Consider the following 26,866-nt stretch of genomic DNA (forward strand, 5'->3'; position numbering starts at 1 on the left):
AACGCATACCGTATTCAGTACATCGTTTATTGCATTGTTTGATCACAAGGTATACAGGTAGGGCAAAGCGCTCTCACATGTTGGCAGGAACTGTGAATACCATACACACACACACACACACACACACACACACACACACACACACACACACACACACACACACACAGGGAAAACAGATTGTTGTTTCAATGGAGGTGACACCCTAACAAAAGAAAATATACACACATGCCTGGACTGTGTTCAAATGCGTGTCAGTGTTCCCAAAGAGGGGCTGTTGTATGGAGAAGATGCAGTCAAGATTGCAACGTGCGCCTTGAACGCTGCACCGGTCACTGTGCTCCCTGGTCACTTTTGTATGGGCACAACATGCATAAACCATCAGATATGGCAGCAGACAAAGAAGTGTACGGATAAGCAGGAATCTTACCTTGGATACGTCCGTCTCTACGCTGCCTGCTTCTGAATCATGGTCCTACAAGATGCAAGCCACCAGTCAGTCCTCTTGGGTGAAAAACTGCCAGATAATCCCTCAATAAAATGTAAATCTACTCTAGTGTCTAAGCATCAGCATGCACTCACTTTGGACTGCTAAGTGCCTTGGACTTGGTCTTGCATTTGCTTCGAGGGTATAACAGATGCTTGTGTCTAAATCAAGCAATTTGCTGTCATGCTGTAAGTACAAAATGTGCTGCCTGTTTCAGTCTAGCTGTCTGTGACATTTATTTAAAAAATAAAATCTGTGGTGAGCAGGCTGATCCAACTATCGTGTCATGTGCAGCTAAAAAAGGATAGTCCACTTAAAAGGGTGAAACATCTTTACTCACCACAGTATGTTTGGGGGAAGCCTGTAAAACACTTTGGGGCTCCAGAGCTGAGTTATAGCTGTAGTTATATCTAAAATAATTCATTTAAATAATATGCATTTTAATTTGCAGTTAACTGAATAATTTGCCCTAAATGGGATGTTATATGGTTCTATGCAAAGCTCACAATCACAGACATGTTTCTCGATATCAGAAATAGTGGATATTTTATTTAAAAGATCTGTTAAATGAGGCAGGTCTGTATTCAAATCGAATGCTGGCAGGCCCTTTGGAGTGGAGGCATAGGAGGCAGTTACTGCTGTAGTTAATGTTGGGGGGAGACTCATTTTTTGTCTGATTAGGATTTAATTTCATTCATCTGTGAAGTTCCAAGTTCAGTTTTTATTATGAATAAAAAAGTATACTGTACTAAAGTGGTATCCAAGGTAGTTTTCTCTGTCAACTAGACTGGGTTTCTTTGCCTTCTATCCAGGCGAAATGTCTTCAAAGAGAAGAAACCCAGTCCAGTTGACAGAGAAAACTACCTTGGATATGATGACCTGGATGATTGAGAATCTACACAGACATCTTGTACTAAAGTGGTGTTTAGTTAGCAGGTGAACTGCCTCTTTAACCTGAAGGCTGCAGCTATTTCTGCCAACGCTGCTGACTGCAGATCTGTTCCTGCCTTTCCTCTCAATTCAGACTCTCGTCTGCCCCCTAGTGTTCATATTGATATTATAAAACTACTGGCAACGTCTCACCTGTGCGTGCGCGTCTGTGTATTTAAATTTCATGTTCTTGTAAAATTCTCTTTTTGGCAGCAGGTAGAGCAGCACCAGGTCGCACACAACTGTAGCCTGGGAGAAATAAAACAACTCACAGAGTTTGGATTTGATACTACAGGCAACGCATCATAGTTGTTCAGTCTGCAACATACCACACCAAAAATTCCCACTCCGGAGCCAATAGCTGTGAGTGTTGGGATTATATCAAACTTTCTAGCCTATGAAGAATAGAGTACCATTAATTTAAAAAGTATATTGTTGAAAACGTGCAATGTAATGCATGACTTTACCCACCAGTGAGTGCACAATGATGTCTATCCTGATCCCAAACACTTTGAAAAGAGTTCTCTTCTCAACTCTGTCCTCAAGATAATGCTTTGCATATCTAATGAAAGAACAAAAGTATAATCAAAATGTAGTTCACAGAGAGCATTTTTTTCAATATTTTAATTGTTTGTGATCTGTAAACAAAGACCATTTAGCTACACCCTGCTTTGTTTATCTTAATACTAAATGAATACATTAACAGCAGATAGTCCATATAATTATGTGCAGCTGCAGGAATATTAAATTAGAACCAAAATATATTTGATTCGCATTAATGCAACAAAGTCATCTTGCAAAATTTGGAATTACAACTAAATGTCCAGCACAAACAATGCAGCATTCAATTTATTATTTTCTTTAAAAAAAAAAAAAAGATTTGATCTTCAGAATCGTAAACCTCAAAGGCAGACTTGCTACAACCTCTGTGAAGGTTCATAAGCCCAAACAATTTACCGGCAGTATTTGTGCTATGCTAATTAGTTTTATGTGATCTTTGAATGTCTATTATCTAACAAGCCTAATTCACACCTTTTTCTATCATTTTAGAGCAAAAACATGCTTAATTTTAACACCAGCTTAACTGGTGTTGATTCACTGACTGACCGGAAGTTGTAGCCCACTGAAGCTCTGGTTTTGTCCGTCTCTGATGGGTTCCCGTACAGGCCATGAAAGCCGTACTTTGGTTTACAGTGTTTTACATCCAAGTCCAGGTTACAAGTCCAATCAATCACAATGCCAATGGCCCCTCCCTGTCAGGACGCAATCAAATACATGATGTTTACAACCAGTGACAGACCCAGCATAGCATTAAGGACAGATAAAGACATGCGTACCACTCGGGCTATTGTTTCAAAATTGAAGCCAGACAGTTTGACAATGTCTCCAAGTTGGAATATGGGACAGAGTGGAGCATTTTCTGGATCATAAAGGCATTTGTTGATATAGACAGAATCAATCCCTTCCACCAGATTACTCCTGAAAACATGACTCAGTTTTAAAACACACCAGACTACCATGTTCATTAATCAGTCTTTGGTTCAGTCAGACAGACGGACAGACGGACTTTGGTTTATTTGAATTGTGATGAGAGATTTTTTTTTTTACCTTGTGACACGAAACAAGGGGAAAGTTACAGAGTTTTTGATGAACAGTGTGTAGTTCTCTGCAGACATCAACAGGGGAGGTCTAGACAATGATCAAAACACAAGAGAACAATTTTAATATATTTAACCCTTCTAGATTTGAACGCAGCATGCAGAGTGTCAGTTTGCAGTATGAATTATTCAGTGTGGGTACATACTCAGGGATGTTATGATCGTTCTCTATGGGGCACCAGGCCAGCACCTCACACGTCCTGGTGCTATTCACACACACTCCCGTCATTTCTCCTTCAGACAGACACAGGAAACACAGTTTTGCATATTTTCATCAGGCAAACAGATGGGTTAAAAGTAGAGCTTTATCTATATCTTTATGTAAAAGTGAAGCGCTGATGTAGCTGCTTTCTCTTATCTGGCCTCCATCCAAATGTATAATTTTTCCCCCCACATCATTAGCATCACTGCTATCAGTCTTTCTCATAAGGAGAGCTGAGAGACAGACCGCTTGAATCTAACTGACTCCTTCCTGTAGCCCACCAGTCTGTTTAGCTACAGGGGCTGACCATATTTATTCTTCTACAAATGGAGAGAACGAGTTCCATCTCCACAGAGAGAGAGAGCAAGAAAGAAATAGTAACACCTTAAGGTGAATTTGACTGCTCTCAGACAGGCAGATGTGAAGGTTTGGCCCTGAGTGAAGTTGATGGGAGTCGCAGATTACTTGAAAGGCTCATAATGTAACCACAGGACAGATGGTTGGCAATAAATCTGCAGTAACAGCTCTTTGAGGATGCTTTCTATGTTTGGACACATAAAAATACAACTGAGACACTGTTTGTTGTTGACCTTTGTGTGTGCTTATGATTTCACAGAATTTATTGTGACATCTGTGCTTATATATGCACATGTGTGTGCATGCTCAACAATCAAAGGATAACATAGCGTGTTTGGTTGCTAAGAGGCTTGGTTTTGGCAGTTTTCTACTCACAATTGGACAAGAGCATTAGTTCATTTAAATTGTGTCAGTGTTTACTTTTGTTACGCATGTTGACATTATTTAAGTGTGTGTCATGTCTACAGAAGTTCACACATGCCAAAGCCCATTTTACAAACATAGTTCTCAGCATTAACTTTCCTTCTCCTTCTCTGGGAAGTCTGACTTCCAGAAGGAAGTCCACCCGAGACTTGGGTGAAGTTTGGTCACGGTGGACAGCAGTTACCCAGTGAGGACTGTTGAGGTCACACACTGTCCGGCTGTCAAGATTTACCATGTCCCGTACGTTTGTAACCCCCTCCTTTACAGTCAGTGTCATTGCTGCAGTTGTGCTTTCCTGGAAGCTGTCACACACAGAATATCCATGTCAGTGCGTGCACACAAAGACACACACTTGAAACAACATTTAGTCACATGAATAAAATTAAGCTAACTTCTTTATGTTCTGGAAGACATTTGTTGGCTTCCTAACTTCTAGGAGAACCCTGAGGGGACCCAGGGTTTTACTGACCCACACTGACTGCACACTTCAATATATATTTAATATCAAAGGTTGATTTAATATGAGGCATTCGATACTAAGTGAGGGCAATGAAAGCAAATGTTACTTGAGTTTGTATTTGTTTTTATAGTTCCAGACACTGCACCTTTTTTTTTTTTTTTTTTACAGGTTTTGTTTTGCTATTTAAGGGCTTTTTTTTTAACAGAAGCAGAAATGAAAAAAGGGAATGGTGAAGGGTGAGCGAGACAATTTTACTTACCTCTGGACACTTCCCCATCTTCTGACCTTCAGTTATGATGTAGTTTGTCATGACAACAAATGATGAGTCTCCCTGAGGATTTAAAAAACACTTAATCATTTTTATTTTTTATTTTCTATATTTCACATTGCCACACAGAATAATGCATAAATTGATACAGAAAGGTTTTGGGATTGACTGTAGGCAGACTGTCAAACACTGTGTAACTCAACATGACCCTGCCGGAGTCACAAACACCTTCAAAAACACTTCCCTTTCATGACCCCCCCCCCCCCATCACACTCCCAAAACACAATTTTGTCAGGTTTCACATCTTATATCTGCAGCTGTTTGTGAAGCTAAACTGTTTTAAAATTCCTGCTTCATCTGGACTGATTTTATCTCGTAAAGTTTCATGTAAAAATGTTACAAATCAGACATTTACAGCCCTCTGGGTAAACAAGAAGTCCTGGATTTACAGTACAACAACACGACTGATGCTTGGCTCTACTCTCCTCTCTGATTGCTGTATGTTTCTATTAGTCGTGCTGTTTTATAGAGCGATAGCAACATAGAGTTCATCAAATCTGAAGCTAAAGATATAACCCTCCGATAGCAGGCTGCAGTAAAAGAATAAGCTTGTCCTCCTTAGATATATCTGCATGAAAACAACACGCTAATAGAACATGGGTCACACAACCGTTCTCCTTAGAATGATAAAATTCTGGTGGAATTTAAACATTAACATTATAAACGGCTAGTGGGTATATTTGGTAGGAAAATTCACATTACCTACCACAAATAAAAACCCTTAAATGGATCAGTGCATGCAGGACGAAATGATAACACAGTGTCTATTTAAGAGGTAATAGACAGTCCATTGTTTACTTTATTATAGTCAGTAACTTACAGGCTTTGTTTTTATAATTTATTACTCTGTCCCCACCTTTAGCTTAAAACAAACATGGGTGACTTTACTCAGCCTTCGTATTACCTTCACACAGGATCTACCCTCAGCTTAAGTCAACTAAGGCACTATTTCTTTTTGGTGGATTGTTTGCTTTGGTTTTTCCAGGATGCACACAGTGACTTTGGAGCTCAAAGAGATACACAGAGGTGGTCAAATTATTGCTCTTATCTCTGAATTGATCTTTATTCTGGGAAAAATATATTCTTTTAATGGTTTGTTGTCAAAGAACCACATTTCTTCCCTCAGATGGCTGAATTCAAGTGCACTGAATGTGACCCAAATTTACAATAAGTCAGTTAGGACAAGGTAGGGACCTGCAATGTGATGGGTGCATGTGCCTCAAAGTTGTTGGTCAGTTAAGTCACCAACCTGCGATGGAAAGACATAATCCGCCACATCCCAGACCCTCTCAGTTCCATTCACGTTGGTGTAGCCCACCCCTTTCATTTTGCTGAAGACTGAGCTCACCGCCATGTCTGTGGACTGGTATCCTTTCTCATAGATGAACACCCACCTGAGGAAGGAAGTGAACCATTTAGTCAAAATGCCATTCACACCCAAGTCCGACCATCCACCAAACCCCCCCAAGCAAGGGTTTGTTCATGTCGACAGCACCACAGGCTAGTGTGTGTTTTAGCAACATCATCAAGCTTGTCCATTTAAACCAGACAGCAGTTAATTACAGATTGCTAAAGGTTAGCTACTGACTTTTAAGCACTGACTGGTCTGTTGTAGGGTCTATGAGCTGTGACCTTCCCATGGTGATTCTCACCAAGCTTTTTTTTCTGTATTTGGAAGATTTGTTATGGGATATCAGTTATTTCCTCTGATTTGTAGACTGCTTTTACATTTAAAAAAAAACACCTGGATGGAATTGACATTATAAATGCCAAAGTCTGCAACCTCAGAGGTGAATTTTCACATTGCTGGATCCTTTTAAGACAGAAATCTCACCAAACAAATCATTTAGCAGCAAACCCAGAGGTCTGAATGAGCCAGGCATTAGCAGTAGCAGCTAGCAGCCTCATGCCAATCACTGCCAAGAGTTTGAAAATGAACAAAGCAAAGCCAACTAAGTTGGAATATGGCTGCCATCCATGTTTGGTGGCCTAGGGGATGTTGTACAAACAACACCAGGTCCAATCAACTATAACGCAAATGTAATAAAATGAAGGAATAACAGGTTTGGTAAGTTTGTGGTTTTGAAATGATCCTGATGAAAAGACAGTCTGAAGCAGAGAAAAGACACTTTGCCTTTATTCTAATTTCTGAATTTAAACAGGACGTGGGCAACTGCAGAAACAGGAGGAGAACAAGTGTTGGGGAAAGCTGCAGCTGCAAATGTTGAACGGAAGAGCCGCAGAGTCGCTGGGGCCAGAGACAGCATCTTCATCTTATGCTGTTGTAGACAGAGACTCCAGAGTCAAACCATGCCTCAGCTACGTGAGGGCTGCTTTCACTTCTAATCAACTCTGTTTTCTTTCTTTTTTCCAACTTTTGGAAAGAGAAGATTTCATAAAAGTTTTAGCATCCATCACATTTTTCAGCAGACACCAGCAGAAGATAGCAGATCTCTGCTCTGTCCGGCAGCAAAATGGCCACCACTTGATTGTTATCTGTGTTAGCATATGCCTCAGCATGTTCATCACAAACATGTCCTCAGGTTCTACCACTCAGAGGTGCATGCACACAAACACACAGACACATGCACAGACACAAATACTGAGTACTTTCAAAATGACTCAGGCAACAACAGAGATGGTGCAATGGAGACTGGAATCATTGACCCCAACATGCCACAGCACGCATGTGCGTAAGTGAAAAGGCACGCTGTGTGCCAGACTGTTCCTGTCCTCTATGATACTGACATCATTCAAGATTTGCCTACAGGTTCAACCAACCAAAGCTGCTTTTGTATCCTCCTACTGCCATATTTTCACTTACAGAACAAAATATGCTTGTCGCAACAATCAGTAAAAAATTCAAATGAACTCGGCTCCTTTTTTATGTTCTCCGATCTGGGTGACCGTGCACGTCGTCTTCCTGCTGGAACTTGCAGAGGTCATTCTGCGACAGATGAGTTGGTGCACATCAAACTACAATCTTTCCACCCACGAGGACCCTCAGGTGATGTGTCGGGTCACTCTGTCCACTTGTGACACATCAGACGTCAGCGTAAATGCTCAACACACACAGTGGCATGCATATACACAAACAACGGAGGGTCTTACCCGATGATGTACGCCAGGACCCCCAGCTGGATCAGGCGGCACACCACCCCAACTCTCCTGTTCCTCACCAGCACCTGGCGCGGGGTCTCATACTCAAAGAAGAAGTCGGAAATGGCATCTGTGATTTGTTTCTTCATCTTCTATCATCGGCTAACCCAGAGGGAGGAGGGTCTCTCATGTGCCCCACGTGCATAAAAACAGATGGATCAGCTTGTGCTGATGTTTCTGCTTTCACAACAACTAACGTCTGAAGCTCTTGAACAAGAGAGGTCTTGAAAAGGACTTCCTACTTCTCTCTCTCTGTCCTCCCCCTTCCTCCCACTCTCTCTCTCTTCTCTTTCTCTCTGACTTCCACAGGGCCACTCTAGCCTTTCTCATTTGTCCATATTTTTCACATCGCTGCATCACTTGACTTTTTTGGGTTATGCTGCACACAAAGCAAATAGAAAGCAGCCTCAGCCTCAGCAGACCAGCAAAATGGCACCTGTGGGGAAGTGAGAGAGAGGAGGGGACCTGCTGGGTCTCCAGAATATTGTTCCGGGGGCGGGGTTGGAGTGTTTCCTGTCTCTCACATGGCCTCGACTAAGTTCTCTCTTCCTGGCCAGACTCTGTGGTTCCCCTCCCAGAGGTTTCTGATCTGACAGCAGTACCTGAGGAGTATCATGACCTGGGGGAGGTTCTCAGCAAGCAGCGAGCCGTCTCCTTGCCTCCTCATCACCCCTATGACTGTGGAATAGACCTGCTTCCTGGTGCCCCGCTGCCTTCCAGCCGCCTCTACAACCTCTTCAGAACCAAACAGGAGGCCATGGAGCAGTACATAGCTGACTCCCTGGCTGCTGGGTTAATCCATCCTTCCTCCTGCCCCATGGGGAGATTTTTCTTTGTTAAGAAGGATGGGTCTCTGCAGCCGTGTATTGACTATCGAGGCCTTGATGAAATCACCATCAGGAACAAGTACCCCCTGTTTCTGGATGCTGCCTTCAGTCCTCTCCACATTGCCTGTTTCTTTTTGAAGCTGTCGTGGAATTTTTAGCCGTTTGGAGAAGAAAAACTATTAATCTAAGTTACTGCGTAGGAGATGGTTTTAATCCAGTCAGTCGGTCAGGATACACACACCGAAGCATGCGGAGAGATCTCTGCTCAATGTATACAGTTCTGATCTTATATAGTTGAAGGCCCGCCCCTGAGGTGCAGACGTCTTCACAGCATGTGTTTGCTGCGTACACAGGACACAGGACGCCAACACAGTAGGTGTGCACTGTATGCACCTCAGGAGTTTGGTGCCTTCACAGCGGGTGTTCCGGCTGGCACAAGAAGTTGAATGCCTGAGGATGTCCCCCCCTCAGTCCTTTGACGCTGGTCTTCCTTCAACCTTTGTTTCCATGTAAATGAATGAGGAACCAAATGGATTCCGTCTGCTCTCCCAGTCTCCATCACACCCTTCCTTTTGTTCTCAATTTACATTTCACAATAGAATACCATTTCAATTTCCTCCTTTTGTATACAATTTACATTCCACAATCAAATTCCATTTCAAAGCTTGACATCTGCATTCATGCGAGTCATTCCAGCATTCTTCTACAGCAGGGGTGGCCAACCAGTCAGAGCCTAAGAGCCACATTTTTTACTGTGTTACCGCAAAGAGCCACACCATACACACATGAACATCACCTCATCCCTTCCACACACACACAGACCTCTGCTTAGCCAGATTTATTGTAAATGTCACACACCAACATGATAATGACAGAATTTGACTTCTACAGACCACGGGCCAGTCATTTTCAACAATGAACATTGTGTGCACTGTCTCTCACACACAAACTCTCAATTCAACTAAGTCCACAAACAAAAATATAATAATTAAAATATATTTTTTTCTCTTACTATGTATGTTGCTTAGTGGGACTTCTGGCATTCCTTGCTTTGAACAATCCTCTTTAAATCTAGCTTGTATTCAGTTGTTGCCAGGCAGTCAGAACAGATCGATGCTTTGGTTTCACGTGTTTCAGGATAGAAAACACAAACTCGCAGACGTATGTTGACCCAAATATTGACAGTATCTTAAGCGCAGCCCACTTGACATTGGGCTATTTTTCCATTGGCACACTTTTCCAGAACCCAATGGCCCCTTCCCTTAAAGCAGGTTTCAGTTGGTCCTCCTCACAAAGATCGATTATCTCCAACTCAGCTGCAGCCTCATCTGTGGCGAGTGGGGCTTTAAAACAGTGCGTCTCCACATTAAATGGGGCAACGAGGAATACGATCTGTGGCCTTTTCAGTTGTAGATCACGGAACCGGGTCACGAAGCTTTCGTGCATTTTTTCCTGCCATTTTGAAGGCGAAGTTGACACTAATTGTTTACTCAAAAGATCTTGTCCTTACTGAGAAACTTTGCGGTATTTTCATCTAACGCGCATGCGCTTTTGGCGAAAGTACCGTACTTAACTCAAGCGAAGTGAACACGCACATTAAAAAAACAAAAACCAATGCCTTTGACCCATACCCAAAAGACCTCCGCCTTCAAATCAATCTTTATTTATATAGCGTCTTATACAATCAAAATTGTTTCAAGGCGCTTTCCAGAATCCCAGGGCCTGACCCCAGACAAGCAACAGTGGCTAGGAAAAACTCCCCTTTAACAGGAAGAAACCTTGAGCAGGACCAGGCTCATGTAGGGGGACCCTCCTGCTGATGGCCGGCTGGGTAAAGAGAGAGGAGAAGGGGGAGGACAGGTAGAAGATAGGATAGGTAGGAGAGGAGAGGAGAGGAGAGGGGAGGGGTAGAGGAGAGGAGAAGTAGAGTGAAGGGGAGGTAGAGGAGAGGAGAAGGAGGAGGAGGAGGGGAAAGAAGAGAGGAAGGGAGAGGAGAGGAGAGGAGAGGAGAGGAGAGGAGAGGAGAGGAGAGGAGAGGAGAGGAGAGGAGAGGAGAGGAGAGGCACAGAGCACAGAAACACACACAAAAAATATGATATACAATCACTTCAGCGGGGCCGGAGGTCATTATGCAGCTCCGAGGGCGGCGATACCTGTAAATAAATAGGGGGGAAGCAGAAAAACTACACAAGAACTAGTCTGCTTGATGAGGAGAGGAAAGGAGAGGAAAGGAGAGGAGAGGAAACCATGACCCAGTGGAGTGACAGAGGCCTGTCAGGTAATCATGTTTCCGGACCCCGGCAGCCTTGGCCTATAACAGCATAACTAAGATGTGACCTAACGATTAGACGACCCCCTAAGTATGATAATTTGTCTGTCTATGATAGTAACTGGAACTACAGAATTAGTAACAATAAGCTTTTTCAAAGAGGTAGGTTTTGAGTCTGATCTTAAAAGTAGCGATGGAGTCAGCTTCCCGTACCTGGACAGGGAGCTGGTTCCATAGCAGGGGGGCCTGGTAGCTAAATGCTCGGCCCCCCATTCTACTCCTAGAAACTCTGGGAACCACAAGTAGACCAGCATTCTGAGAGCGGAGCGGTATATTGGGCTGATAAGGTATCACTAGCTCCTCCAGGTAGGATGGAGCTAGGCCTCTGAGGACCTTGTAGGTCAAAAGAAGGGTTTTAAAAATTATTCTAAATTTAACGGGCAGCCAATGAAGCGACGCCAGTACAGGAGTTATGTGATCTCTTTTGTCAATACCTGTCAGAACTCTGGCTGCAGCATTTTGTATCAACTGGAGGCTTCTTAAAGAGTTGTTTGGACACCCTGATAATAAAGAGTTACAGTAGTCCAGCCTGGAAGTAACAAATGCATGGACTAACTTTTCAGCATCATGCCGCGTCAGCAGCTTCCTGATCTTTGTGATGTTCCTCAAGTGAAAAAAGGCACTTCTAGAGACTAATTTAATGTGTGAGTTGAAGGAGAGATTTTGATCAAAAGTTACTCCTAGATTCCTCACAGAGAGACTAGATGTTAATGAGATACCATCTAGAGTGATCATGTGATCTAATCTATCCCAGAGAGGTTCAGGACCAAACACCATGACCTCAGTTTTTCCTGGGTTAAGGAGGAGGAAATTTGAAGACATCCAGGACTTTATGTCTTTAACACAGGTCTGGAGCTTCACTAACTTCTCTTTAATCCCAATCACATGTTCCAGTCTATGTAACAGGATGCTGTGATCAACTGTATCAAAAGCAGCACTGAGGTCCAGCAGAACCAGCATAGAGACCAGTCCATGATCTGAAGCTATGAGAAGATCATTAGTGACTTTAAGAAGTGCTGTTTCTGTGCTGTGATGACCTCTAAAGCCTGACTGAAACATCTCAAACAGGCTGTTCCTCTGCAGGTGCTCCAGTAACTGAGTCACCACCACCTTCTCAAGAACTTTAGAGATAAAAGGAAGGTTGGATATTGGCTTATAATTTGCTAAGACATCAGGATCCAGTGATGGTTTTTTAAGCAACGGCTTAATCACTGCCACCTTGTAGGACCGGGGTACATAACCTGACACTAAAGAACCATTGATCTGTTCCAGGATAGAACTGCCTATCAGTGGTAGAACATCCTTCAACAGGTGTGTTGGGATGGGATCTAAAAGACACGTGGTGGTCTTGGATTTCTGAATTAGCGATGACGCCTCAGAAAAATATATAGGGCTGAAGGAGTTTAAGGGCTCGTTGGAGAACCTGTATGTTCCCACAGTCGGCACATCTGGTGATGGTCCAGTTGTTGGGATAGCCTGGTTAGCTTTCTCTCTGATAGCTAGAACTTTAGCAGTGAAGAAGCTCATGAAGTCTTCACCACGAAGGGAAGAAGGGATACGTGGATCCAAAACATTGACTCTTAGTTAATTTGGCCACAGTGCTGAAAAGAAACCTGGGGTTGCTCTTATTTTCCTCAATCAAAGAAGAAAAATAAGCTGTTCTAGCCTTGCGAAGGGCCTTTTTGTAACCTAATAGACAGTCTTTCCAGGCTACATGATAGCTGTCTATTTTACAAGAATGCCACTTCCTTTCCAGTCTTCGCACTTTGTGCTTGAGGGTCCTGATATGTGAATTATACCCGGGGGCACACCTCCTCTGATTTACTATTTTCTTTTTCAGGGGGGCAACAGAATCAAGTGTGATTCTCAGTGAGGTTGCTGTACCTTCAGCAACAGAGTCGACCTCAGCAGGGCTAACATTATAGTGATTTATCCTTGGGGAAACACACGGTGGTCCTGGGATCAGCACAGGGATCGCTTCCTTAAACTTAGCTACAGCATTATCTGAAAGACATCTGCTATAGTAAGACTGTGCTCTGAAGATAGAAGAATCCTTAATCATAAATGTAAAAGTGATCAAGGAATGGTCTGACAGGACTGGGTTCTGAGGGAACACTGACACATGTTCTACCTCAACCATAAATCAGGACTAGATCTAGGGTGTGGTTAAAGCTATGAGTTGGTTGGTTTATCTGCTGGAGGAAACCAACTGACTCAAGTAATGAAATGAAGCCATTTCTAAAGCTGTCATTTATAACGTCCATATGGATATTAAAGTCTCCAATGATAATGACTTTGTCCGTTCTAAGGACCAAGTCAGATAAGAAATCAGAGAACTCAGACAGGAACTCTGAATGTGGACCAGCAGGGGGCCGATATACAACTACAAACAGAAGTGGCTTTTCTGTCCTCCAGTTCAGATGAGTGATGCCAAGAGTCAGGCTTTCAAATGAACTGAAGCCATGTTTTCGTCTGGGATTAATTAATAACTTGGAGTGATAGATTGCTGCCACTCCCCCTCCTCGACCAGTAATACGTGGAATATGATAATTAAGATGGGTAGGAGGAGTAGATTCATTTAAGCTAACATACTCCTCCTCCTGAAGCCAGGTCTCAGTAAGACAAAATAAATCAATGTGATGATCCGCTATCAGGTCGTGTACTAACAGGGATTTACACAAAAGAGATCTAATATTTAACAGTCCACACTTAATTGTGATATTAGTTTCTCCAACTTGTGCTTCAGTATTAATTTTAATAAGATTATGGTGATTGACCGCTCCCCTGCTCTGTGCTTGGTGAACTTTTAACCGTGGAACAGAGACTACCTCTATAGTGTTAAATATGTCATTGTTGGTGGATGAGGGTTCTAAGGAAGCAGCAGAGAGGTGTGTAAGACTACAACTCTGCATCCTGGTCTGGACCCTGGGTTGTCAGGTCACTTTGGGTCTAATAAAATTAGCCAGATTACTAGAAATGAGAGAAGCACCATCTCTTGTGGGATGGACACCGTCTCTCCTAATCAGACCAGGTTTTCCCCAAAAGGTGCTCCAATTGTCTATAAAGGCCACCTGGTTTTCGGGGCACCACCGTGACAGCCAGCGTCAAAGTGACGACATGCGGCTAAACATTTCATCACTGGCCAGATTGGGGAGGGGACCAGAGAATGCTACGGAGTCCGACATCGTTTTTGCGTAGTTGCACACCGACTCCAAGTTAATTTTGGTGACCGACTGACGAAGCCGGGTGTCGTTGGCTCCGACGTGAATAATAACTTTACCAAATTTACGATTACGTCTCGCCAGCAGCCATAAATTTGCTTCTATGTCGCCCGCTCTGGCCCCCGGAATGCACCTAACTATGGTCGCTGGAGTCGGCTTCACGTGGCGCAAAACAGAGTCGCCAATTACCAGGGTCGGTTTCTCAGCGGGTGTGTCGCCGAGTGGGGAAAAGCGGTTAGCCACGGGAAGCGGTTGGTGGTACACCGTGGGCCTTTGTTTTGGGCTACGCTTCCTACGAACCGTCACCCAGCCGCCCTGGCTAGCCGGCTGCTCGGCTGCTGCCGGGGGACCGCTAGCTGTAGCTACGCTAGGCGGCTCCGCAGCAGCTAGCTTACCCTGGCTACTTGACGCAACTCCAGCTAACTCCAAGCTGCGGAACCGCGTCTCAAGCTCGCTAAGTCTCGCCTCCATAGCCATAAATAAACTACACTTTTTGCACCTATTCCCTTCACTAAGGGAGGCAGAGGAGTAACTAAACATTTTGCACGCTGAACAGACAAAGACACCGGGTGAAACAGACGGTGAGGCCATGCTAATGCTAGTAATCGGCGAAGCTCTGTATTTGTTTAATATGGGTTGTTTCTCACTGTTGATATCAGGTGACTAGAATGTCCCAAGTGTTCAAAATTTTAAGTAAAGTGAATACAACACACCAAGTGTTCAATATTAAGTGAATACGGCACCCCGTGCACAATGCAACCAACGAACGATAGAGGAGACAGGAAGTGATGCAATACTCACAGATACTCACACCAATTCTGTCTTCTGTCTCTGATCTCAAGTTCGTGGAGATGTCCTCCGGGTTCTATTTGTGGACGGCAAGTCTTCTGCTGCTCGGTTCGCTCCGCCAGCGCACCAGGATCTTCTTCCCGAGCGTGCCGCATTTGGGTCCGACTGCTCTGCCCGTGTCCTGTGTGTGCCCGTGGGAAGTTGTGAAATAGTCCTCTGGCTGGTTTCCTATCTCCCTCTGATGACAACGCTACCATCCTCACCATGGTCTATCCTCTGGATATCATCCCCAGTCAGATGGCCAGTCTGAGACGGCCAACCAATCCCTGGGGAATGCATTGCGGTGTGTCTCGGCCTGTCATCCTGCTTCCCGGAGTTTGTTTTTTTCTTGGGTAGAGTCTGCACACAACTCTCTTGTCTCAGCCTCCGCAGGAACGTCTCCCTTTATGGCTTTTCTTGCATTCCAGCCTCCTACGTTTGACTTCCAAGAGGGCAAGGTGGCGGTGCCCTCCGCACGAGGTAACTTGCGGTGTTGCAGAGGTGTTTGGCGTTAGTTTGGGCTGCTCTCCTACGCTCTTCCTGACAGACTCGGAAGCAGGCTCCACCCTTTCATCCTGGTAAAAAGGCTTGGTTGCCGTTGAAGGATCTTCCTTTCCAGGTGGATTCCCAGAAGTTGACCTTACAATTGAGCAATTTGAGGTGGACAGAATTGTGAACCCTTCTGCTGTACATCTCAAGCTACCCTCATGTCAAGGTGCACACCAATTTCCACGTGTCTTTGTTGAAGCCAGTCTCTGAATCAGATCTGGTCCCTCTGTCTGAGCCTCCCCATCACCCCCTTATGAGTGATTGTGCCCCAGCCTACAAGGTCCTTGGATATCCGGCGATGTGGACGTGGTGATCAGTTCCTGGGTGACTGGGAGGGGTATGGTCCTGAAGAACGGTCATTGGTCCCTCAGTGCCACATGCTGGATGATGAACTTTTGGGGGATTTTTATCGGGACCATCCGGACAAGCCGGGCAGGGCGCAATGAAGTGCCCATTGAGGGGGGTACTGTCATGCTCCTGTGTTTTTAATGCTGTCTGTTTCTCCTAGGAGGCATTGGTGATTTGTTTCCTGCAGGATATGCTTTTTTCCAAGGTTTCCACATCACCCCAATTGAAGAGCTCTATTTGTGGTTGGTTTCCCACACGGTTCACTACAGCACATTCGAGTCACCATTGCACCTTTGTAAATTTTTGTAAATACTGTAAATAAATCTTTCACTTTGAGTTTTGTTTGAATTCAGAGGTTCCATCCTTGTGTGTTTAGTAGTTGTAACAAACATAACAACATACTAGAATTCAAATCAGTGTGTTGAAAACACTAATGTCGACACTCACCCTAATAAGCTTCTAAGTGTTTGTCTGTCTGCCCTCTGTACAAACCATGCCAAAGTGTAGTAAATATCCCTACAGCATATTACCAGTGAGATATTCTTTAGCGTGGATGGATATTGGCCAGGACTGATTCTGAAGCCATATTTGTTATTTTTTTTTAATTTAATGCAAATTCCTTTTCTTTTGCTTATTTCATATGAGTACCGGTAGAGCAATTTAAAGAAGAACAAGAATAAACTGTCATTGGGGCTGTGTACCCAATCTCGAGAGAGGGTACATGCAGAGGATGTGGGAGAAATGGGTACTTCGAAACCCCACATCCTCACTGACTAAGAAGCGGCTCTTAACTCAGTGTTCGAATATCTGCAATAAGAGGCTGCTATCACAGCTAGAGATTGATGAGGCACGGCGGTGTGCCTCATCCACGGTACAAATATCCTACGGCAAAGGGGAGCCAGGACGCCAGGTCAGTGTGGGGGTGATTTCATCATCATCCCCCAATATCGAGATTGGGTACACAGCCCCAATGACAGACGGAATCGGGACAAGGGCAGCTGACCTGAGAGAGAGAATCATGGAGTCCTGGGGGAACTCAACTACCTCCCTGCCAAGGCTAACACACAAAGTACCAGACAAATCTCTACTGGAGGACATGAACACGGCACTGTCAACCATCCCTACCACTACCATCACTGAGACCAATCAGCTGATGTATGCAGCAGCAACGGTAATCCTACAGATGCTTGGCTATAAGATGAAGAGCATGAACAGCCATAAGGAGCAAATGGCCCCATGGAGGAGAAGGCTAGAGGCAAAAATCATGGCAACACGGAGAGAAGTCAGCCTCCTAACAGAGCTAAGTAGAGGCGTGAATCCAAGGACCGAGCGGCCCAAGAAGTACAACAAACTGTCCATACCTGAGGCACTGGAGGCTGCTAAGCAAAGGCTCACAGCCCTGGCTACCCGAATAAAGAGGTACATAAGAGAAGTAGAGGAAAGGAGAATAAACAGGGTGTTCTCCACTAACCCGGCAAAGGTCTACTCTCAATGGCAGGGCAACAAGATGACAACAGACCCCCCCAATATATATATATATATATATATATATATATATATATATATATATATATATATATATGTGTGTGTGTGTGTGTGTGTATCGGCATACATACACATACACACACACACATATATATGAGGGAGAGAAAGAGAGAGAACATCTGATGAATATTCACCTATTTGTGACAATGAAAAACAGTACACACAAGTGACAGTTAAAACTCCAGATTGAATACACATTAGTGACGTCAGACATGTGCGCCGGAATTACCACGTGCTTCTGCTAAGGTATTTGCAGCCGTTGCAAAACATCTGTAGCGACTCTTCCTTTTCTGTCATTTTAGAAGTTGTTGTTGTATCTGGGATTGAACAATCTTAAAAGGACCTTTGTCATCGAGACAATTTTCCAGACCATGCCCCACGATCCCGACCCTCCTCCGGCTAAGAAATTCAAGCCGGGGTCTGTTTTTTTCCGTCTCGATAAGAACAAACCTGTGATGCTGCTGACGAGGAAGGAAAATGCTACTTCTCCGCTAGACATCCAGAGAAAACAACTTCCAATCTACCAGGCGAAACTTCAACTGCTTAACCAACTGAGAACTCTGCACAGCGCCATTCTCATAGGTCAGATCCCAGCTGCTCTATGCTAAGACTGCTAACACTGTTAGCCTGTTGGTCCAACAATTCACATGTTAATAAAGATCGTCTCGAACTATTGAATATCTTAATACACTGTTACTTTAGTACGACACTCGTGCTTTGAATTTATCACCAAGCTATTCATTGACTTTGCGCAGTTACATTCTGTTTTAAAGGGAAAATACAGCATTTTAAAATCAATCGAAAGGTAATTAGATAATTGGACAAGATGAGTGTTACAGATTGAAATGCATGTCATCAAGAACAGTTTCTTCTGGAATTATTTGTTAAGTTGTACTTTATGCTTTAACTTACTGGCTTTAACAAACCAGGTGAGACAGGCTCTGGAAAAACCACTCAGATCCCCCAGTACCTGTATGAGGCTGGAATCGGACGACAGGGTATCATTGCCATCACTCAACCCCGAAGAGTCGCTGCAATTTCTTTGGCAGGAAGGGTAGCTGAGGAGAAGAGAACTCAGCTCGGCAAGCTGGTACATCCCTTAGATTTTACCTTATCTATCCAAATATTATAGGCTTAAGATGCTTTACCAGGAACCGTTTTCTTGCTACGGGGAAAATCTTGAAGTTAAATTTGTAAGAGTTTGTTTTGTGTAAACACAGTTAAAAATTACATGGTAGATGTACCATGGAAAGATCTTCAGATTTCAGGTTGCTAAAGTTACAATTCATGATTATGAAGATGATGCTCATTTTTATACCTGATTTTTGTTGAGATATATGTATTCTGTGCAGACTGATCACATTTACTGCCATACGGTAGATGCAGCACCGATTCAGCACATCTATGGAAAATTATCCACCTAAAATGTAATTTCAGGTTGGGTACACGGTGCGTTTTGAGGATGTCACCTCTTCTGAGACCAAGCTGAAGTTCATGACCGATGGCATGCTCCTGCGTGAGGCCATGGGAGACCCATTACTGCTGCGTTACACTGTGGTGGTCCTGGATGAAGCTCACGAGCGCACTGTGAATACGGACGTGCTCTTCAGCGTGGTTAAAACTGCCCAGCGCAGACGCAGGGAATTTAGTAAGGTTCCCCTGAAGGTAGGAGGACACTTCAGTTTGATTGTTTTTCCTGTTGTTTTCTGTGATGATCCTTCAAACGTTCAATTTGTCATCTTCCATTCTTCCTGCTCAGGTCATAGTGATGTCAGCCACTATGGATGTGGATTTGTTCTCTGAATATTTCAACAAGTCACCTGTGCTCTACCTGGAGGGCAGGCAGCATCCCATTCAGATCTACTACACCAAGCAGCCACAGTCAGATTATCTTCACGCTGCGCTCGTCTCCATCTTCCAGATCCATCAGGTAAATGTTGCTTTTGAACATCAAGGGCAAGTGCTTTTCTTTAGTACTTTCCTGTCAACTTCCCATGTGGTTCTACATGGTTCTATATAACAAGTGTATGTTGATGATGGCATAGGGCCAGTGTTGGCCTGCATTTGGGGTATATGTCATGTGTGAGGTGCTCTGGATTCTTGATATACAACTATTAAAATAGCACTAGAGGCGTATAAATGACATATTCTCTTCTCATTTATGGCACAGGCAAGTTATTCACCTTAATAACATTTGCTAATGTTTTACACATTTGTGCTTCTTTGTCTGTAAATAAGAGTGAAATGCCTATACCATTTATGTCTTTTTAGTTTTCTTTTTGTTTTGGATTGTCTTTCATAACTAATGCTGTACACAGCTGCCTTGTGTTCCATTCTCCTAAATTCAAGATTCAAGATGTACTTTATTCATCCCCGTAGGTAAAATTAAACTATATTTTAATTGTGCAAACAGGTGCATTTGCACATACTCAGATGAGAGTCCTGGGTCTGAATGCTTATGTAAAGCACTAATATCCTTCACTATATGAGCCACTGTGAAGTTTTTACATACATCTGAAGTTATATACAATTGATTAAGGGCCGTCTGAACAGGTAGAATCAGGTGCTGTTGGGTAGAATGCTAAGGGAAATCTTCTGTCTGTTATCACATCCCACAAACCTGTGCACAAGTGTCTGTCCTGCTTCAACACAATTCTATCTTACGCTCTAATGCAATCCTTTGTTGTTGTTTATGCACAGGAAGCCCCTCCATCACATGACATCTTAGTTTTCATGACAGGCCAGGAGGAGATTGAGGCTCTGGCGAGGACGTGTCGGGACATCGCTAAGCACCTCCCTGACAGCTGTGGTCCCATGGTGGTGTTCCCGCTGTATGCATCGTTACCCCCAGTACAGCAGCTCAGAGTATTCCAGCCGGCTCCAAAGGTCAATTCAGCAGATGCAAAACTTGGAGGGATTCTGAGTCTCAGATGCTCCTTTTTGGATTTTTATTGGTTCATTTCTAAATACATTTTTATGTGTCGACCTTTTTTCAGGGATGTAGGAAAGTCATCCTGTCCACCAATATCGCAGAAACATCTGTCACAATCTCCAGGATCAAATACGTTATTGATACAGGGATGGTGAAGGCCAAACGCTTTAATCCTGGTTAGATATACTCATCACACACCAGATTACATCTGACCTGATTCACTTTTTTCACTGGACACATTCAAAAAAGCTTTTGAAATGTCAGAATCCATAAAGGACTTTGATTGTTTTTATCCTGTGGCTGATGTGTTGTATTTTCCAGGCAGTGGACTAGAGGTTCTGGCCGTCCAGCGGGTTTCCAAAGCCCAGGCATGGCAGCGAGCGGGCCGTGCTGGTAGGGAGGACTCAGGCTCATGCTATCGCCTCTACACGGAGGAGGAATTTGACAACCTTGTCCCAATGACTGTACCTGAAATTCAGAGGTACTTACTCTAAAATGCCACTTGTGCATAAATCTGTTGCTTTCATTTTGTTTTCTTGACCGCTGTTTCGGGGTCGCGGTGAGGGTGCTACATATGGGTGAAGGCAGGGTACACCCATGGGTGAGTTGCCAGCTCATTGTAGACCATTTGTGGGTTTGGTACCTTGCTGAGAACCCTCTGCTTCTCAGCCCAGTCCCCCAACAGCCTGACCTACCAGGGCCCTAAATCTGCTGCATGTAGATTTATTCATATCTGTATCCTTCAATGCTGCAGGTGTAACTTAGCTGGCGTGATGCTGCAGCTCACAGCGCTGGGGATCCCAGATGTGATGAACTTTGATTTCATGTCTAAACCTCCTCCAGGTAAAGATGCTATTTGGCTCAGTGGGTCCCTCTGTGCATGCAAAGAGATCACCATTCCAACATTTTTGTCTATTTAGAGGCCGTACATTCAGCTGTGGAGCATTTGGAGTTGCTGGGAGCTGTAGAGATGAAGGAAGATCAGGTTCATCTCACTGCTTTGGGGAAGAAGATGGCGAGATTCCCTCTAGAACCCAAATATGCCAAGGTAAACCAATGATGCATTATACAGATAAGATAAAGATAAGATAAAACCTTATTGATCCCACATCGGGGTAATTCACGTGTTACAGAAGTAGCCAGTGTTATACAACACTAAAAGAAAAAAACAAACTATTTTGTTATGTACATTACTATGTACATTACATTATAAACAGAGGGGGAAATTTATATACAGAAGGGAATATTAGACTATATGAAGAAAAATGAATGTGCAAATAAGAGATTTCGGAGGTAGTATGTTTAAGTAGTGCAGAAAAATATGCCACCCATGGGTTATTGGTGCTACATTAAGAGTTGTGGATGTTGTGCAATCTGACAGCAGTTGGGATGAATGACCTGCGGAACTGTTCCTTTTTACACCGTGGGTGTAACAGTCTGCTGCTGAAGGAGCTGCTTATGGCCCCCACAGTCTTGTGTAGGGGGTGAGAGGGGGTGTCCATAATTGATGTCAGCTTGGCTAACATCCTCCTCTTACCCACCTCCTCAATGGAGTCCAGAGAACAGTCCAGGACTGAGCCAGCCCTTCTGACCAGTTTGTTGAGTCTCTTCCTGTCCCTCTCTGAGCTTCCACAGCTCCAGCAGACCACAGCCTAAAAGATCGCTGATGCCACCACAGAGTCATAAAAAGTCCTAAGCAGTGTTCTGCACACTCCAAAGGACCTCAGTCTCCTCGGCAGATGGAGACGGCTTTGGCCCTTCTTGTACAGGCCGTCTGTGTTGTGAGTCCAGTCCAGTTTATTGTTGAGGTGAACACCCAGGTATTTGTACTCCTCCACTCCTCCTCTCAATGTCCAAACCCTGGATGTTCACGGGTGCAATGTGAGGAACCTTCCTACTGAAGTCGATCACCACCTCCCTTGTCTTGCTGGCGTTGCGCACATGGTTCAGTTCACACCAGGCAACAAAGTTGGTGATGACCTCCCTGTACTCCAGTTCGTTCCCCTCAGACACACGTCCAACAATGGCTGTATCATCGGAGAACTTCTGGAGGTGGCAACTGTCTGAGTTGTAGCTGAAGTCAGATGTATAGAGAGTGAAGAGGAAGGGAGAGAGAACTGTACCCTGCGGTTCCCCAGTGCTGCAGACTACCACATCGGACTCACAGTTGCGGAGCCTCATGTACTGCGGTCTGTTGGTGAGGTAGTCGGTGGTCCGGGCAGCTAGGTGACAGTCGACTCCGGCTCCCTCCAACTTCCCTCTCAGCAATGATGGCTGGATTGTGTTGAAGGCACTGGAGAAGTCAAAGAACATGACTCTCACAGTGCTCCCGGTGCCCTCTAGGTGTGAAAGTGACCGATGCAGCAGGTAGATGACAGCGCCATCCACACCAATGCCCGGTCAATATGCAAACTGTAGAAAGTCCATCTTGCCGTCCACCAGCTGTCGGAGGTGGGTGAGAACGATCCTCTCCATGGTCTTCATCAGGTGAGAGGTTAAAGCCACTGGCCTGAAGTGGTTGGGCTCCCTGGCCTCCACAGTCTTAGGAACCAGAACCACACATGATGTTTTCCACAGGACTGGAACTCTCTCCAGGCTGAGGCTCAGGTTAAAGATGTGCAGGAGTACTCCACAGAGCTGATCTGCACAGTCCTGAAGTAGTGTGGAGTTAATGCCATCAGGGCCAGTAGCTTTCCTTGTCTTGGTCCTCCTCAGCTCCTTCCTCACCTGATCAGCTGTTATGGAGAGGCGAGGTGTGACTCCTGGTGAGTGAGGACGGGGGTTGGAATGTGAGGGTCGATCCGGCAGGGGGTGGAGGGAGGTGGCGTGGTGTGAGAAGAGAGCTGCCGGTGTCAGAGGTGTTGCGGGGGGAGAGGGGGGATGGTGATGTGACCGCACAGTCAGGTCTGGGCTTTGGTGAGTGGGAGAGGGAGGAGCGGCACAGTCGAATCTGTTGAAGAAGAAATTCAACTCATTTACAAAGTCCTGGCCCCCAGATTCAGGGCCCCTCCCACTGTCCTTTGTGTGGCCTGAGATGGTTTTTAGGCCTCTCCAGACTTCTCTGGCATTGCTCCCCTTGAGGTGCTCCTCCAGCTTCCTCCTGTAGCTGTCCTTGCCTCTCCTTATCCCCCCTTCTCAGCACCTTCTGGTGAGGAGGTGTATGCATCCCAGCATTTCACATACTGGGTGAATGTTGGGAGAGTGGAGGACAGAGAAGCATGATTAAAGTCACCAGAGATGAGGAGGAGGGACTGGGGGTGTGATGTCTGAAGCTTTGACACTATGGCGTGTACGGTCTCGCAGGCAGCAGTAGCATCAGCCGATGGAGGGATGTACACGGTTATTGCGATAATGTGCGAGAATTCCCTCAGGAGGTAATAGGGCCGAATGCTAACCGCTAGCAGTTCAATGTCTTTGCTGCACTACTGCTCCTTCACCCTGATGTGCCCTGGGTTACACCATCTATCGTTCACAAACATTGCAATGCCCCCTCCTTTCCTCTTACCGCTCTCCTTAACTTTCCTGTCGAGTTTAAAACCATCCAGGGTGACGTGTGAATCCGGCGAGAGTCCATTCAGCCAGGTCTCTGTGAAGCACATGAGGCTACACTCCCGGTACTCCCTCTGTAGCCTGGTTAGCGGCGACAGCTCATCCATTTTATTAAGGAGAGATCTCACGTTCCCCATGATGACAGATGGTATGGATGGTTTATACCATCTTTTCTTCTCCCGACACTTCGTCCCTGCTCTCCATCTCCTTCTCCTCCTTAATTCCGTGGGGATCACCGGTCTTTCCGCGGGGAGTACCCTCGTGTTGTTCAGTGCTAACAGCTGTTCCTGGGTGTAAACAATGGAGCCATGGCTGAAGGGGTCAGCTGATATAGATTGAAATAGTCCCAGAAAAACGAAAAGACAAATGTATAGTCTCACAAGTTGTACATCCATAGGTGCACACTTCCGACTGAGACTAGTGCAAAAAGAGGCACGAAAAAAGTATAAAAACACTCTAAAGCATGTAATCACGCTCGGAGCTACTGTAACAAGCTGCCACTCGTGCGGCGCCAACAACAACAGAATGAATAACAGATGAATAACACCAGAAATTCCTGACACACTGTGTGCGCCTGCAGCCTGTAGCCACATGGTCGACACACATAACCCATATTTACAGTATTGTGACACTTCCTGCCACATTTTACTCTGTCCCGCAGACGATCCTGCTATCCACCAACTACTTCTGTTCAGAGGAAATTCTGAGCATCGTGTCTCTGCTCTCAGTGGACAATGTACTATACAACCCCCCAGCACGGCGGGAGGAGGTGCTCGCCGCACGCAAGAAGTTCATCTCCAGTGAAGGAGACCACATGACACTGCTCAACATTTACAGGGCATTTAAAAAAGTCAGCGGTAACAAGGTGAGGAAGATGAGCAGAGCGGGGTCCTGTTGGTGATTTGCTTTTACGATCTTTATTTCTGTTTTTACAGGAGTGGTGCCGAGAGAACTTTGTCAACAGCAGGAGCATGGGTCTGGTGAAAGAAGTACAGGCACAACTCAAGGATATTTGTCTTAAGGTAGATGCAATCAAGTAAAGATAAGAGATTCCATTTCATTTAAGGAAGATAGGGAAAGGTTAATTTTAATGCAGCTAAATTGAGACAACACCAATCTTAATGCCTTCATGAATGGAGTTGTGTGATTACACTTCCTGGTCTGAACTAAAATGAAAGATTTTAGATTCAAACTGTAAAATGAAACATCAAATATCCTAGATACTAAATATTAGTTCTGGTCTTTACCAGCTGAACTTAAAGCTGGAGTCCTGTGGCGGAGACACAGCCAGCATTCGCCGTTGCCTTGCCCACGGGATGTTCATCAACACCGCCGAGCTGCAACTTGATGGTACCTACTTAGCTCTGGACACCCACCAGCCTGTGGCTATCCATCCCTCCTCCGTCCTATTCCAGGCCAAGCCAGCCTATGTAGTCTTCAACGAGCTTCTGCACACCTCCCGCTACTATATGAGAGACCTGTGTTTGGTGGATGCTGATTGGCTGCTGGATGCAGCGCCAGAGTACTTTGGCTGCAAACTGCGAACCACCAAGAGCTAACCCACCAGAGAAACTCAACAGAGGCAAATCTCAGGAGGGTCAACTTCCTAAAATTAATAAAACTGGAGAAAAACTCTTCACCAGGCTGAATTTGGATAAAGACCTTTTCATAGAACTGAGAAGCAGCATAGATGATTACTTCTGTAGATTTCACTACCTCCTGATTGACATTTGCTTATATGTCTGAAATCTGTTTGATCTCCCAATTCTATAATTTTTTTTTTCATCTTGACATTTGATCCCCTGTTAAACATCTTAAAGGAAGTTCTTTAAATTTATCAACCCTCATTGAGATTCATCTACTGTACTTGCGTTTGACACATCAGTTAAGTTGCAAGAACAAAATCTCGATCCTGAATTGTTCTCAGACGTTTTAGATGGTTCAAGAAATCATATTTACTCAGTGTCATCTATACATGACTTTAAAACCCAGTTTCAGAACTGTACTATTGTATATCATATATCCCACCTGATACAGTATCTTATGCATATATGCAGGGACAGCGCACTTCTTTTCTGTGTGAATTTCAGTGACAATCAGATTGGTTTAAGTACTTTTTAATATACAGTGACAAAGGTGAATATTCACCCTTTTTTATGGATGCATGTCTAATCACCAATTCCCAGGGAGAAGTGGCATGATTTGTTCTCCAGGTTGTACACTTATTTTTTTGTATGTCATTCAGCCTCTACACAGACTGATCAAATGTATGTTGAACACAAACATATGCAATGCATAGAGATAACAGCAGAATTAACTTTTCACTCAAGTGTTTTAAACCTGTCGACATGCTGAGTAACACCAAGAATGCTTTTTACACAAAACTCAGGAATGTTTCAGACATAAAGTTCTTTTAATAATCAGGGTGTTTGTTATTTTTAAAAACACGGAATGTAAAATGTATCAATGGCGGCTGTGGAGAACACATGCAGATGTTTGCTGCATTTCTGCAGGAACATTCAGGAACAGTGGAGCTGCATGTTAAGTTTTAAAATTTAAATGCATGTCCTTATTGAGGTTATTAAGAGTCTATCATTTGTTACAGGCTTCAATAAATATTGCTATCATTTCTATTAAATAGTCACACTGATGATTTTGTCTGATGCATTGGTGTAGACACACACACATACACACACACGTGTATGACTCTATTAGGTTGTGTGGAAAAACAGCTCCA

The 26,866-nt window shown here is 44.3% G+C and overlaps 2 protein-coding genes across 10 annotated transcripts; one reads left to right on the forward strand and one right to left on the reverse strand.

The window, feature by feature from the left end:
• Positions 1 to 8: 8 nt before the first annotated feature.
• p2rx1 (purinergic receptor P2X, ligand-gated ion channel, 1) lies at positions 9 to 18,223 on the reverse strand. Of its 9 annotated transcripts, none has more exons than XR_003891068.1 (14): positions 7,954 to 8,423; positions 6,092 to 6,236; positions 4,774 to 4,845; positions 4,287 to 4,356; positions 3,219 to 3,306; positions 3,023 to 3,103; positions 2,752 to 2,893; positions 2,522 to 2,667; positions 1,886 to 1,976; positions 1,744 to 1,809; positions 1,568 to 1,663; positions 428 to 472; positions 230 to 341; positions 9 to 90 (listed from the first exon to the last, which is right to left on the reverse strand). XR_003891068.1 is itself a non-coding variant. In XM_011618011.2 (13 exons), exons 1-13 carry the CDS (start codon positions 8,088 to 8,090, stop codon positions 330 to 332), a joined length of 1,191 nt encoding a protein of 396 aa, XP_011616313.1. In that variant the 5' UTR covers positions 8,091 to 8,423; the 3' UTR covers positions 9 to 329. The 9 variants fall into 9 exon arrangements, 3 of the variants coding, with proteins under 3 accessions (XP_011616313.1, XP_011616314.1, XP_029704649.1); XR_003891069.1 differs by having other exon boundaries at positions 230 to 348; positions 7,954 to 8,422; XR_003891070.1 differs by lacking the exon at positions 7,954 to 8,423 and adding an exon at positions 18,099 to 18,223 and having other exon boundaries at positions 9 to 348; positions 428 to 670.
• Positions 17,863 to 26,779, forward strand: dhx33 (DEAH (Asp-Glu-Ala-His) box polypeptide 33). Its single transcript, XM_003976961.3, has 12 exons — positions 17,863 to 18,230; positions 18,578 to 18,738; positions 19,086 to 19,313; positions 19,408 to 19,578; positions 20,349 to 20,534; positions 20,645 to 20,756; positions 20,902 to 21,061; positions 21,335 to 21,423; positions 21,501 to 21,628; positions 24,791 to 24,994; positions 25,065 to 25,151; positions 25,380 to 26,779. The coding sequence occupies exons 1-12, from the start codon at positions 18,020 to 18,022 to the stop codon at positions 25,686 to 25,688; spliced, it is 2,046 nt and encodes a 681-aa protein (XP_003977010.1). The 5' UTR covers positions 17,863 to 18,019; the 3' UTR covers positions 25,689 to 26,779.
• Positions 26,780 to 26,866: the final 87 nt, after the last annotated feature.

The sequence above is a fragment of the Takifugu rubripes genome, chromosome 15, assembly GCF_901000725.2.
Source record: "Takifugu rubripes chromosome 15, fTakRub1.2, whole genome shotgun sequence".
NCBI lineage: Eukaryota > Metazoa > Chordata > Actinopteri > Tetraodontiformes > Tetraodontidae > Takifugu > Takifugu rubripes.

What these genes read in the sequence shown, in the direction of transcription:
- dhx33 (XM_003976961.3), top strand. Translation starts at nt 18,020, where the DNA reads ATGCCCCACGATCCCGACCCTCCTCCGGCTAAGAAATTCAAGCCGGGG. An exon ending in TATTCCAGCCGGCTCCAAAG is followed by an intron (nt 20,535 to 20,644) that starts GTCAATTCAGCA and finishes ACCTTTTTTCAG; the next exon opens with GGATGTAGGAAAGTCATCCT. An exon ending in TAGAACCCAAATATGCCAAG is followed by an intron (nt 21,629 to 24,790) that starts GTAAACCAATGA and finishes TCTGTCCCGCAG; the next exon opens with ACGATCCTGCTATCCACCAA.
- p2rx1 (XM_011618011.2), bottom strand. Translation starts at nt 8,090, where the DNA reads ATGAAGAAACAAATCACAGATGCCATTTCCGACTTCTTCTTTGAGTAT. An exon ending in CCCTTGTTTCGTGTCACAAG is followed by an intron (nt 2,894 to 3,022) that starts GTAAAAAAAAAA and finishes TCATGTTTTCAG; the next exon opens with GAGTAATCTGGTGGAAGGGA. An exon ending in TCAGTGGGCTACAACTTCCG is followed by an intron (nt 1,977 to 2,521) that starts GTCAGTCAGTGA and finishes TTCTTTCATTAG; the next exon opens with ATATGCAAAGCATTATCTTG.